Source organism: Trifolium pratense, linkage group LG2, assembly GCF_020283565.1.
Source record: "Trifolium pratense cultivar HEN17-A07 linkage group LG2, ARS_RC_1.1, whole genome shotgun sequence".
NCBI classification, from domain to species: Eukaryota; Viridiplantae; Streptophyta; class Magnoliopsida; order Fabales; family Fabaceae; genus Trifolium; species Trifolium pratense.
Window position 1 is genome coordinate 59,257,682 of NC_060060.1, and position 14,734 is coordinate 59,272,415.

At 31.7% G+C, this 14,734-nt stretch overlaps 1 protein-coding gene across 2 annotated transcripts; it reads left to right on the forward strand.

The window, feature by feature from the left end:
* Positions 1-364: 364 nt before the first annotated feature.
* On the forward strand, positions 365-7,877 carry LOC123907948 (CDPK-related kinase 4-like). Of its 2 annotated transcripts, none has more exons than XM_045958429.1 (11): positions 365-1,319; positions 4,080-4,210; positions 4,449-4,490; positions 4,621-4,729; positions 4,860-4,938; positions 5,754-6,050; positions 6,177-6,286; positions 6,391-6,495; positions 6,730-6,792; positions 7,180-7,347; positions 7,447-7,877. In XM_045958429.1, exons 1-11 carry the CDS (start codon positions 786-788, stop codon positions 7,582-7,584), a joined length of 1,776 nt encoding a protein of 591 aa, XP_045814385.1. In that variant the 5' UTR covers positions 365-785; the 3' UTR covers positions 7,585-7,877. The 2 variants fall into 2 exon arrangements, with proteins under 2 accessions (XP_045814385.1, XP_045814386.1); XM_045958430.1 differs by having other exon boundaries at positions 599-3,291.
* Positions 7,878-14,734: the final 6,857 nt, after the last annotated feature.

The window sequence follows — 14,734 nt, forward strand, 5'->3', positions numbered from 1 at the left end:
AAACTATTTTCTGTTAAAAAAAATAAAATAAAAAAAGCTTTCTATTATAGCCTTTTAATTTCTTAATATTTTTTATTTAATGAATTTAGTGACCAAACCATAAAACATTTCTCATATTTTTTAATGATTACTCATTTAATAATTTTTTTTACATACCATAAAGTAATATTTAAGAAATCCTCTCACACAATTATTTTACACGGACAACCAAAATAAATTAAAAATTTATCTTATTATACAAACTATTATAAATACACCAAAATAGTCTCACATCATTTGACAATCGAGATTAATACTAATTTATGTACAACATCCATATCTTTCAAATTATAAAGACACCTTTTCTACGAAGCTTTGACAAGTTAACCCAAAATGGACAATATCTAAAAATGTGAAATTGAGGTCGGATTGGAATAAGAACTAAAATTAATTTTGCCAAGTGAAATTAAAACAACACACACGAATGACTCAAGATCCGAGTCCAACCAACGTAGGAAACAATTTATTTTCACACATAAATGAATACAGTTGGACCGTGTCGTATTTTAATTTTAATTTTTATAATAATAAATCTTAATTTTATTTTCTCTCTCTATTACACTTCAAAATTGAATTAATTTATTTGCGTTATTATGTCTTAATTTTTCTTCTTCTTCTTCAGCTGCTACTACTATTTCTCTCTTTCTCTCTCTACTGATTTTCTCTCTCAATTTCTCCGGCGAACATTTCTTCTTCCTTTGACTTGCACCGATCACAATCCACTGCCGCCGACGACTTAGTCAGCCATGGGTCATTGCTGCAGCAAAATTGCTGTCGACAACGAAACAATCACCACCGATCACAACCACAAACCACCACCTAATCACGCACCATCACCGTTTTCTCAACCTATTTCCACCGTTAGCGATGCTACACCAGGAAGACAAACTCCGGCGACATCTTTCTCCACAAGTCCTTTCAATAGTCCTCTTCCTGCAGGTGTTATGCCGTCTCCGGCTACCAAGACTCCTGGTAGGAAATTCAGGTGGCCACTTCCTCCACCGTCTCCGGCAAAGCCGATTATGGCGGCTTTGATGAGACGGCAAGGGAAGACGAAACCGAAAGATGGACCGATACCGGAGGAACAAGGTGGGGAAGGTGGTGGAGATGGAGAGAGAACGTTGGATAAGAGTTTTGGATATGGGAAGAATTTTGGGGCCAAATTTGAGCTTGGTAAGGAAGTTGGTCGAGGGCATTTTGGTCATACTTGTTGGGCTAAAGGGAAGAAAGGTGAACTTAAGGGAGTATCAGTTGCTGTCAAAATCATTACCAAAGCTAAGGTGAAAATTAGGATCATAAATTTTATATTTTTTATATAAAATTTGGTTTTTGATGATGATGATTAATTGAAAAAGTCAATTGTTAAGATAATTTGATGCGTGTTTAGTACTCTAGTCTTGGTCAATGAATTCAAGATCAATTGTTGACTTTTGTGAGTATTTTGATTTTGATGATTCAATTGAAGTTTGTGATTAGTGTTTGTTTATGTTTTTGGTTTTGAATTTGGTAGCTCAGTTTGGAAGTCAAGTTAACTTCTTTGGAAAACTATGATACCAAATTTGAATTTTTTCCATGTTTAGTTGATATATTCGGAATCGATACCATTAATAATACATTATGGAAAATGGTAAGGTAGTATAGTTTTGCAAAGAAGTTCGAAATGGTTATACTTTTATTGGATATGTTAGATGTTGCTTTCCATAGTATTAAGACAACCTTTGTCATTGACATTTTCTAAATTAATGCTGCTTTAGGTAGTCAATAGCGGCTGCTGTAGAGTAGAGGTGTCACGTAGCATAGCAGCCCCTAGAGGTTATATGAAACCCTACTACGTTGCACTTTTTAGTAACGGCTGTAGCAGCCAAACAGGTGATGCAACGGTCGTTACAATGAAGCTCCCATAAAAACCCGAACATGCAACTAACTCTGTTTTTTTTCCCTTCCTTTTTTAGATGTTGATAGCTTTAAAATTGAAGTTTCAATCAAAAGTCAATTGTTAAGATTATTGATGTGTTTTTACTTGGGAGTTTAGGTGGTATGCATGTTTGGTACTCGGTCAATTCAGGATCAATTGTTGAATTTTGTGAGTATTTTGATGATTGAGATGAATTTCGTGTTACGTTGGTAAGTTTTAGTGGTAAATGTAATATGTGATTAGAGTTTTCTATTTTTTTTGAATTTGGAAGCTCAATTTAGCAGTCAAGCACTCTTTGAAAAGCTGTGATACCAAATTTGAATTTGTTTCAACTTTAGCCCATATATTATGAGTGGATACCATACCAATACGATAATGGAACTTGGTAAGGTAGTAAGTAACCTATGTTATTGGTAATGTTTTGCAATGAAGTTCCAAATTATTTTATTGGTAACGTTAAATGTTCCTCTCCTGTTTATAGTATTAAATTAACCTTTGTTATTTCCATTTTCTAAGTTAATGTTGGTCTCAGTAGTCCATGGTGGCCGCTACAGCAGTGTTGTGTAGCATAGCAGCCCCTAGGGATTATAACTTATACGAAACCCCACTGTGTTGCATTTTTCAGTAGCAGCTGTTACAATGAAGCTCCCGTAAAAACCCGAACATGCCACTAACTTATAATCAGTCCCTGTGGTTGTTTTTTTTATTATTTATTTTTAATAATTTTTTTGGTCTTTTACCCTAAAACTTATTCGATTTAAATTGGGCTTGAATATGGGTAAAAAAGAACTAAGTCACGAATACCAGAATATGTCTTTAACTTTACGTATTCTCATATTTTTATATTTTATATGTGTATGGGAATTATTATGATATAAATTTCTCGTATTGTTACATTAAGATGTAACAGCCGTATTACTATCCGTTGTACTGCAACACATTTTGGGGGTTGGCCGCTACACTCCACTATCCACCATTACATATATGCTGGTACGATAAAGGAAAATGCCTGAAAACCTGTTTTTCCAATCAAATTCATAAGTACCGAAAGCCAAACATTACAGGATTAATTATGCCAGATAATGCTTCTTTTAAAAGGGAAACCATCGGGGAAAAATGATGTGGCAAAGAAATTTGGTTGCAACTGGTTCTTAATCTCTGGTTGGTTTCTTGGGAGCATCACAATAAATTGTTGAGATTAGGGTGGCAAAAATGTTGGAGTTACTATGTGACTAGAAAAGCACGGCTCTTAAAAACAGCTTGCCGCAAATACTTTACAAATGCACGGCGAGGTTGCTTACAGTAGACTCCCAAAGGGTCCAAAAACTAAGAAAAAGGTGAAGTTGTAACATCTATAGCAAGGGCAAGCCATTGCATTTTGTGGCTTTTGTTTAAGTTATTCTGCATGCAGGAATTATGATTTTCCAAAAGTTTTTTTTTGGTTCTATTAATGGGCAATTGTTTGCGTAGTGAAGCTCATTGGTCATATCCCCTTTTACCGGTACAAGGATGGATGAAACCGTTCAAGTTACTAGTTTTTTATTTGACAAAAGCTGTTTCAGGCATCTGGTTAGATCATTAGTAATCATATTGGTGTTTAGTTGTACACTGAAGAATGCATATACCGAACCTGGGTATTTGTTATTGTTTTTCATGTGCATTATGAACTGAATTGGAGTGCAGCATATATGCTCAATAACAAAAAGTAAGAGGAAAATTGAGATCACGGAGCATGGGAATAAACAGCACCTTTCTTATTGACGATTGATGAAAATTACCAGAATTATACCTTTATTGCCAGTCCTATAGGCATAAGACAATTTAGAGCTTTCATTTTAGCTACTTGGCCTCTGGTGGGTGATGTTTCTAGGAAGAGCATGAGAAAAAGCTGAACCTATACTCCTGCAACTTTTAATTATTCTCTAAACAATCAAATTGGAGTCTGAGAGTAAATTTTAATTTGGGACGGGGAAATTGCATATTGTGATGCTATGGTTGTTGCTTCTGTTTTTTCATGACATAGATCAACATTAATTGAGCTTTGATTTTCACCTTTTTTTTTTATCTCGCATTGCAATTTTTGCTTGCAGATGTTTATTGCGATTAACTGATTTTTGTATGGCAGATGACTTCGGCAATAGCAATTGAAGATGTGAGGAGGGAGGTGAAAATGTTGAAGGCCTTATCTGGACATAGGAATTTGGTCAAGTTTTATGATGCATTTGAGGATGCGAACAACGTCTACATTGTGATGGAGTATGTATAGAAACAATTATATCTGAAAATTTCTTTCAGTCTTGATAGGATTTTATTCATATTTTGATCTACTGGTAAATTGTGTTCTCATGAAGTTATTGGGTAAAAAAGGACTTGATCATAAGTACATGTTTTCAATAATGTTAATAATATGAGCAGATTTTGTAGCTGTGTAGTACATACAACTTTTAAATTATTCATTTATCCCGAATTAATGAGATATTCTTGTTGTTGTCAGGTTGTGCGAGGGCGGAGAATTACTGGACAGAATTCTAGATAGGTAAAACCTAAAGATTGTTTTTTATTTACTATCTGTTACTTTGTTGTCCCTCCATACTTTTCTTGCAAAAGTTCGATCTTTAAATAACATGATTGTAATTGGAGTCATTTGATGTTAATTATTTATGAAGAGGTGGAAGATACCCAGAGGATGATGCCAAAGTTATTCTTCTACAAATTCTGAATGTAGTTGCCTTTTGTCATCTTCAGGGAGTTGTTCATCGCGATCTAAAACCAGAGGTATATGGCACTGTGAAGTTTGAACTACTTATGTTACTTGGTCACACCTTTCAGTGCACATGGAATTTTGTTTGTATCATTACTTCTCGTATTTATAACTTGTAATCCTAATGCTTTACCTACATTGCAGAATTTTCTTTTTGTCTCAAAAGATGAGGATGCTGTTTTGAAAGTTATTGACTTTGGTCTATCTGATTTTGTTAGGCCAGGTAATATGATTGAATCGACCTTGCTATATTCAGTATCTAATTGTATAATAAATCATATCCTAGATTCCTAGTTACTAACTTTCTTGTATTTAAGTTTCTTCCTAGTTTTAGCTTCGGCATATTGAATTCACACATTCAAATTGCCGGATAAAATATCATATGTTTTATGCCATATGGTCTGACACTTTCAGATTTTTTGGGATATCCACACAGCTGTACAATGGAAAAATTGTGATATTTTACCATGTATCACAATTTCATCAGTCTTTAATTTTGAAATGGACATCTATATCCATGATTGAAATAATTGCAGTAGTTTTGTTGTGAAATTAAGAACTCAACACGCTTAAAACTTTTTAATATTTTCCATCTGCTTGAAATATCTGATACTACCGAATCGTTGATATGATATCTTTAAATACCTTTTAAAAACCACTTTCTAAATGGCGTTTTCTTGTGGATATTTCATTATTTTTGTACAATATTTTGTTTTTTTCTTTTCTATTTAAGTTATCTGTGGAAACAAAATTGAGATTATATAAACAGAGATGCTATTAGTACCTGTAATGATTGTTGTCTTGCAAAGAAACTAGGGGAATATTCATTAGAAAACTTTTTAATATCTGTATTAGTCTATATTAGTAATGAAGTAATGTTATTTTCTACTAGTCAAATACATCCATTTGCTTGTCAAATGCTTTTTCACTAATTTACTGATTTAGATGAATTTGAGGACTTGCATTAATGCCTTATGATCATTGCCGTTCTTCAATTGATTTTTGCACTGATAGCACTGACTTCTTATAAACATGCAGATCAACGCCTCAATGATATTGTTGGTAGTGCCTACTATGTTGCACCTGAAGTGCTCCATAGATCGTATAGTGTTGAAGGAGACTTATGGAGTATTGGAGTTATAACTTACATATTGTTATGTGGAAGTAGGCCGTTTTGGGCACGGTCTGAATCAGGAATCTTCCGGTCTGTGTTAAGAGCAAATCCTAACTTTGATGATTCACCTTGGCCATCAATATCACCAGAAGCTAAAGACTTCGTGAAGAGACTTTTGAACAAAGACCACAGAAAAAGAATGACTGCTGCTCAAGCTTTATGTATGTTTTGCTTAGACCATGCTTAACTGAATGGTTAATTGTTTGTATTGAAATTTCTACGACACGCAAACACTCCTAAATATTATTCTGTGATTTTTAATACTGAAATTACCTCAATATGTGCAGCTCACCCGTGGTTGAGAGATGAAAAAAATGCCATTCCTTTAGATATTTTGATTTACAAGTTAGTCAAGTCATATGTGCGTGCCTCACCTTTGAAGCGTGCAGCGTTGAAGGTAGTCACCTGTTATACCATTAGTAGAAATGCGTCTTTTGTCTGACAATGGAAGAAGAGTAATGTTTTCTGTTTTCTGTTTTCTTTTTCTTTATATCAATGCAGGCTCTCTCAAAAGCATTGCCAGATGAAGAGCTTACCTACCTTAGAGCACAATTTAGCCTCTTGGAACCTAGAGATGGTTTTGTTTCACTCGAGAATTTCACAGTTGTAAGTGCACGATTTTTGCAAATTTATGTCCTCTATTACATGAAGTATTAAAGTATTAAACACATGCAATATTATTATCTGTTAACCCTATTTAGTGTAAATATGCTATGCTCATCTACTAGATTTGTTAAATTAGTCTTTTATGGTTTAAACTTTGTAGTCGGTCTATTTGCTATTCCCCCCCCCCCCCCCCCTATCTCTAAACCGAAATTAATAAAATTATAATAAATTCAGGCTCTAATGAAAAATGCAACTGATGCCATGAAGGAAGCAAGGGTCCCTGACATTCTAAATTTGGTAAGTCATATTTGTTGTGATTAGATGTTTTTGTTTTTCTTCCAACTTCATCCATTTTCTCAAAAAATTGTGTACCATGTCGTGATTGATTCATATGATAATAAACTGAAAACAAGCAGTTGCATAATATTGAGGGGCACTGTGATATTGAGTTAAATGATGTATATAACCTTTAAGTCCGGCTCATTTTCTCGACAACGGTAATTAATGAAAATAGGAAGTAACTATAATTTGTTTATACTTTATAGTGAAAATGTTCAGACGGTATCAGTACCACCATGATCATATTGTAGTTATTTGTTATTTTTCTTAAGGAAATGTATTTATTTTTTCCTTCGAATGCAAATATAGTATGAAATATCTGAAATGCATGTTTCTTGAAATAAGATGGATCCGCTCTCCTATAAAAGATTGGACTTCGAAGAGTTTTGCGCTGCTGCAATAAGTGTATACCAGCTGGAAGTTCATCCAGATTGGGATAAAATTGCCACCGCAGCTTTTGATTATTTTGACGAGGAAGGGAACCGTGTCATTTCACTCGAGGAGTTGGCACAGGTTTGCACATTCATTCCAATAGCGCCTACTTTTGTTAATTTTGTTTTAAAAGCTACGAAATAGCCTATACTTAACACTCTGGTATATTGTGTTCTTCAGGAGATGAATTTGGGGCCTTCTGCTTACTCTTTAATGGGTGATTGGATCAGAAAATCCGATGGAAAACTCAGTTTGGTCGGATATACGAAGTATTTGCATGGAGTCACAATTCGTAGTTCAAATACAAGACACAGATAGCTATGATGATTAAAAGGAGATGTTATTATATTTATTGAAATTAGTTTGTGTTCTTTTCTTTTTAAATTTGAATTGAAATATTTTCTTTTTGAATTGAAAGGAAAATGGTACAAAGGGTCTATAAGCAAATATTTTTTGGGGACTTTGGGGATTGTATTGTATCAGTATCAGTATCATGATGGAAAAGTAGAGGTAGCTAACATATTGTTTTGTTCCTCATGTGATATTTGTGGTGCAAAGTAAAAATTCTCTCATTTTACTTGTGAGCATAAATGCAACTTGCTTTCTTATAAGATTTTATGTGAAGATTAAAGACTCTTCTATTTGAGTCAACTTTATCATACGCCACCAAATGTAGCACTTTGTTTTGTTTCACAAGAATATTGTGGTAGATAAATGCGGTAGTTAAGACTTAAAATAGGCCATGTTGTTACATAACTTAAGGAATTATTTGTATTTGGTCTATAGATCCATGTTTAAAATGATAGATTATTCTTTGTAGGACTGGTCAAAATTCAAAAGAAAAGAGACGCGCTTATATTATGCTTTTCTAGCTCATATGAAAAGAGAGAATATGTTGTGACTTGTGACATAAGTGGTGTGAGGATGATTGGGTCTCTCTCTCCCCACTTAATCATTTGGTTCAAAAGTTTGATTATAATTTGTCAAAAAAAAAAATGTTTGATTATAATTGGAGCCTCTGTAAAATTGAAGCAGAAAAAATATTTTTCATAATTGAGAGAACGATATTGAAGTAAACAATAAGTCGATTATTGTAAACCGAGGAGTACTAAATATAAACAAAAATAATCAATTCCACACACACAAAAACGTTAGTTAACATAATATAATTTTCTAAATATAATAACAAAAATATAATTGTATTTTCTAAATTATCATTTGTCATTATTTAATTTTCTATAAAAATTTGTTTCATTTGAACATCAATTAATGAATTAAATGCTTTTTTTTTTTCCTTTTTGGAAGAATAAATTTAGTTGATCTTGAGTGATAAGAATTGGTGGCCCGCGTAAGCAGTGAGTTAAAGTTAAAGTTGGTAGAGTACCTACAAACACTTTGATGCTCACCTCTTTATAAGAATGTGAAACGAAAGGTTTTCAGTTGCGTATCGTGTGAGGTGTTGGAAGTGAACCCCTTACTTACATAGAGGGACGAGTAGTCGCGAGACATCATATCATATCATTAAAGTGTGGCTATAACGGACAGTGCCCTTCAACATTGTGCTCGAAATGAACATTAAGGTTGCAGAGACATTAAGGGTGTTCTTCAACATTTGTGACTCTTGATGTGAAGATATCTTGGAAGATGTTTTCTCTTCTGACCCCCCGCGATTCTTTTATATCTCCCAATATTCCAATTTTGCCCTTGATTCGCAGAAACCGAATTTTTTCTAGTGTAAATTCAGAGTAAATTTTGGTTTTTAGAAACCGAAATTTGTTTTCAAGGCAAAAAAAAATTTCGGTTTCTACAAACCGAATATTTTTGCAAGGGCAAAACTGAAAATTCAGGCGGTATAAAAGAAACACGGGTGTCGGAAGAGAAAACATCATCTTGGAATGGGTCTATCGGGCCTATGTATTTCTGGGCCGGACAGAGGAAGCGAGCATGGACCTCGGCCCATTCTAGCATAATATGGAAGTTAGTTGACATTTTTTTAATTAGTTTTTCAGTTAGTTGACATTTTATTATTTATTATATTAATAATTAAGTTGACATTTTTGAATTGAATGTATCAAACATGATTTGTGTTCTGACAAAATAACAAAAATGATTTGTACGTTTTCTTTGTATATTCTAGACTCCAATATTATGGAGGAAGAAACTAATAGTTAAATCCAATAATATTGACATGGTTTCCTTTAACAAAAAAAGGTATTGACATTATATTTGTCCCAGAAGTAACGTTGAATCACATTGCATTTTTTCATTTGAAAGTTAAAAGCTTAAAACACCAATTCAGCTTTGTCAATGTCATCAAAATTAGCGTGTCAAAAAAAAAACGTCATCAATATTATTACTAGTATAAAAGTTTGAATGGGTCTGAGTTTGTGATGAAAAATACGTTACGTTGAGATTAATTAAATAAACAAAATGGTCTGCAGAACGTGCCGGGTTAGTTGTCAAACGCTGGATTAATTGCCGAAACAAGTAAAAAGCTGCTGTTTAGTGAAGGCACGATTCATATTGGAATTGGACTACTATGTATGTATGAATGAAGACTCTCTCAACAAACATAAAAATATTAGAATACTTCTTTTCTAATAATAGTTTCTCATGGATAGTTATGAACTTTTTGTTTTATTTTATCAAATAAAATAAAATAGATTTTAATTTTAGTAAATTCTCCTGTACATATTATGTGGATTTGTACCAGTACATTTGTTGAGATGGATGATTCTGATTGGTTTACAAATAATATTTATTAATTTTTCTATATTAAATATTATTTGTGAATAAATCACAATCATCTACATAAACCGTGTACCGGTACATATACACAATATGTGTACTGGAGTGTTCGCCGTAAATTATATCTATCCCATGAAGTTAGTTCTTTGCTATCTTTTAAAATATGAGAGATGATTTGTTTAAAAAAAAAATATGAGAGATGATTGTACCAAAAATAAAATAAAATGAGAGCTGATAGTTAGAAATTAACTTGCTAGGTTGAGAATAATTTAGAGGTAATTTATTACAACCTGCGGTTGTTAATATAAGCTAAATACAATGGGGATAATTTTAGACCCTTATAGCACGGGTCGTAACGTTACGACGATATTTTTTTAAGTTATAGTTTGGTAATCAAAATTGGAAGCAGATGTTTTTAAAATTTAGATGTAGTTAATAAGTATTTAGAATTTTGTTGGAAATATGCAGACAATATTTTTTGCAAAGTGTTAATTATGAATTTTGATTGGTTTTAAAGGTAAAAATAGTTATATGGTGTAAAATTGTGAAAAAACATAAAATTCACTTTGAACATGTACCTAAAAGACATAAGATTTTAAATAGTTACATAATTTTTGTTAACCAAAAGAACATTGGAAAACAAAGTAAGAACTTATCCCGCATAAAATAAGTTTTTTGAAATTTTTATAAGTTAGAATTTGTCAATTTTTATCAGTTAGAATTTGTCAATTCAATTTTTATAAGTTATTCACTTTGAACTTGTCTCACATTTAATAAATATTTCTCAACTTTTATCAGTTAAAATTTATCTTGTACAGATAGTTAATTTGGAATATATAAGTTAGAACTTATCCCGTATAAAATAAGTTTTTTGAAATTTTTATAATTTAGAACTTGTCTCGCATATGATAATTATTTTGAAATTTTTATAAGTTAGAATTTGTCCCGTATATGATAATTAATTTGAAATTTATATAAGTTAGAACTTATCCCGTATAAAAGTTTTTTTTTTTTTGAAATTTTTATAATTTAGAACTTGTCTCACGTTTGATAATTATATTAAAAATTTTATCAGTTAGAAATTGTCTCGTATATGATAGTTATTTGAAATTTATATAAGTTAGAACTTATTTCTAATAAGATAGTTTTTTTTTTAAAAAAAATTGTAATTGGTTAGAACTTTCTCACATTTGATAATTATTTTAAAATTTTTATCAATTAGAATTTGTCCCATATATATATATATCATAGTTTGTTTGAAATTTATATAAGTTAGAACTTATCCCGTATAAAATAGTTTTAATTTTTTTTATTAGTTATAACTTGTGTCACATGTGATAATTATTTTGAATTTTTGATCGGTGATAATTTATTCCGTATACGATAATATATTGTTTTGACAAAATCCGTATACGATAGTTAAAATTTATCCGGTGTATATAGAATTTTGAATAAGTGATGAGGGGGGGAAAATTTGAATTTGAAATTTGATGAGACATTGAGAGAAGCAAAAAGATGTCACACGTGTTTGTGGCTTAGATGACTTAGTTTGATTCAAACTAAAAAAGACATAAATAGCTCAGTGGCTTGGTTACAATGTAAAATCTGGTTTGATAAAACATTTTTCCACTCACAAATGTCCCACATAGCTCATATGACTTGGTTTCATTTGAAAATGAGTGTACTTTTAGTTCAATCATCAAATTTTTGGACATCAATTACCCTTACTTTGGGCACATGGCAGCACCTTAAGCAATGATAGTTTAAACTTATCAAGAACAAATAATTTTCTTATATAGATTAGATATTTAGCCATTATAAGTTAAATATATTAGTTAGTGAATATATTAAAAAGTAATTTTTTTTATATTAAATATAAGAGGAAGTATATTTCTTTAGTTCAAGCATCACATATGGAATATATATAGTGCTCACATATGGAATATATATAGTGCTTATCAAAAAGAAAAAAAGGGCAGAGAGTAATTATTTAGAAGGTTCATTAAATTTTATTTTAATTATAGAAAATTCTCACTGGTTTATTTATTTTTGTCTTATGATGTAGAGGTGTTGAAATTTCTCGCTTAAGTCCTTAATTAGTTGCAGTTTTTCTAGAATTGGGTATACATATCAATGTTTGCAGGCGGATCCATTTTACCCATAATTTGTGCGGATTTATGATTTTTTTTTTGTCCATTTATATTTTGTTTGTGTGAGTGTTATACTATTAAAATCATGGATTAATGAATTCTCTCAAGTGTGATTTATATTTGAGAGAATAAAGTGTAATCTAACACCATCTAAATTCATTTTCTCTAAATTTTTATATGTTTCTCTCTCTTGATCAATGGTAACAAACCACACTTTATTCTCTCAAGTGTAAATTACACTTGAGAGAATCCATTCCCGGATTAGACTGATTAAATCTGCGGGTTCGTGGGTTAGCCCACTTAGTTCGTATACCCATATGTGCGTGTGGAAATGCTAATGCACACCTATTTTTTTTTCACCACCAGTTTAATCTGGTTCGAGGTGTATCAAATGGTTTCATCCCCTCCCGATCGCAGTTGTGAGGATCGAACCATGATCCTCCCTACCAAGTTCAGCGTCAATCACCACTGAACCAACTAACGATTGGTTTACACCTATTCTTTTTTATGAAAGTGTGCATTAACAATTTTAGTAGTATGAAGGAGCCCTAGGAGTAGATAAACAGATTTCATGCCAAACTTTTCTTTCTTTGATGAAAATTTCATACGCGCTGACTTTGATTACATCTCTCAGTTTTTCTTTTTAGCGAAGAAATAGACAAAGAAAACCCTATGATATTTTTTTGGGGTTACGCCTACTATACAGTACAGTATATGATTTTTTAAAAGCAATTGATGACAGCGCAACAACCTAAAAAAGCTGAGTATCTTTGTAAGATTAGCATTTTTTAACATAATGATTGGTTTAGAAATTATATTCATAGTTGGAAAAAAAATAGTCAAGATCACCCATAGTCCCATATATATTCGGAGGAAAATGTGAACACCAAGCCACTACCCAACGTGGTTGTTGACGTAATCATGATGAATAATTAGAAATTACTAGTACTAGCTAGGTCTTAAGTAATTAATTAATTAATCAAATCACATTGCTTAATTAGATTTTCCGGGTGAATAGCATAGAGGACAAATGTGATGACTTAATGGGTCGATGAATACACGCCAAGTGTGTATGAAGTTTGAAGTTGAACCACAACTATCCACCAAACTTGCTACCATATTCCTTATCATAATAAAAAAAGAAACCCCACCATTAAGAAACCAAAGGCAAAGCAACTAGATCTATTTCTTTTTTGAACAAAGATCTAAAATTAAACGGCATAAATAACAGAAAAACAAAGCCAAAAATGTTTAGTCCCTTTCCTAGGTCCATGTCCCTCCTTAGAGCAATTCCCATGAATATAATTTATAAAACTCATTTGGATAGTTTATCTCTTATTTAATGGATTTTAGTGTGCTACATTACATTTAGGGTTTTAATTTCATCCTCCTACATATAAAAAAATTTAGTTGAAAGAAGACAACTTATTTTAAGTTTCCACGACAATTAATTGCAGTTAAAATTTGTACTTAGCTATAAAAATAAAAATCGTACACCCACAAATATATATTAGATTTCTTAAAGTTAATATTTCTTTTGCGTAGGGCCAAACTAAAAGGCAAAAAAGAAAGAAAGTCTATGTTTATCTTTATTCCAAATTCCTACCGTGTCTTTCACGCTAGCAGCAACTTCCAACAAATTAACAGCTATCTCTTTTCTTCTTCTTTTTTTTTTTTTTTTTTAATTAAGAACCGCTCTCTACTTTAAAGCATTCACATATCATCATAAGAATGGAATTTATTTTGATACAATCATCATAAGATTGAAATTACAACGAAATAGAATGATATACAATGATCATATGATTGAAATTTATTCTATAAAAAAAGATTGAAATTTACTAAAAAAAAAAATCATATAAGATTGATACTACGAAAGAAAATTACACACACATGAATATTATTAATTTTGATTGAGGATACACGCAATATTATTATTGGCAAATTATACACATTATTCTTCACATCACAATATAATTCTCTTAAATTTTTTCCATTGATATCAATCAATTATACCCAAACATAATCTAAAATTCAAGATCCAACATTTTCTTACTAAATCATATCAACACCATTGGAGAAAAACAAAAGAAAATACATAAAAGAGTCATGTGTACGTAATAATTTGCTCAAACTAGTAATAACAATATTGAATCAAACTTTAAAACACCAAGCATGGTGATGGTGGTGAGATTTCTCCATATCAATCAATCCTTGAACCGTGCGAAATTGTTCGACGTGGCAAGGAATGGTGATAGGTCCTTTTTGCTTGAATCCATATTCTTCTTCAGATTCTTTCAACAATTGCATGAACAATGGATGGTTAATGTAAACCAATGGTATCACAAATTTTTGTTGCTCTTCTCCTTGACCAACCATCACAGCCAAGTATCCTTTTGGAATGTCCTTATTTTTTTCATGATGATGATGAAAATTGAGACGAGGAATGTGTAAATGAAAACTCAAGTGGTGGTGATGATGATTACCACTAATTATCCCCATAACTAAGAACAAAAAAGGAAAAATAATAAGAAGTGTATTGAATTTGAACCTCAAGTAGTGTGGTTAAA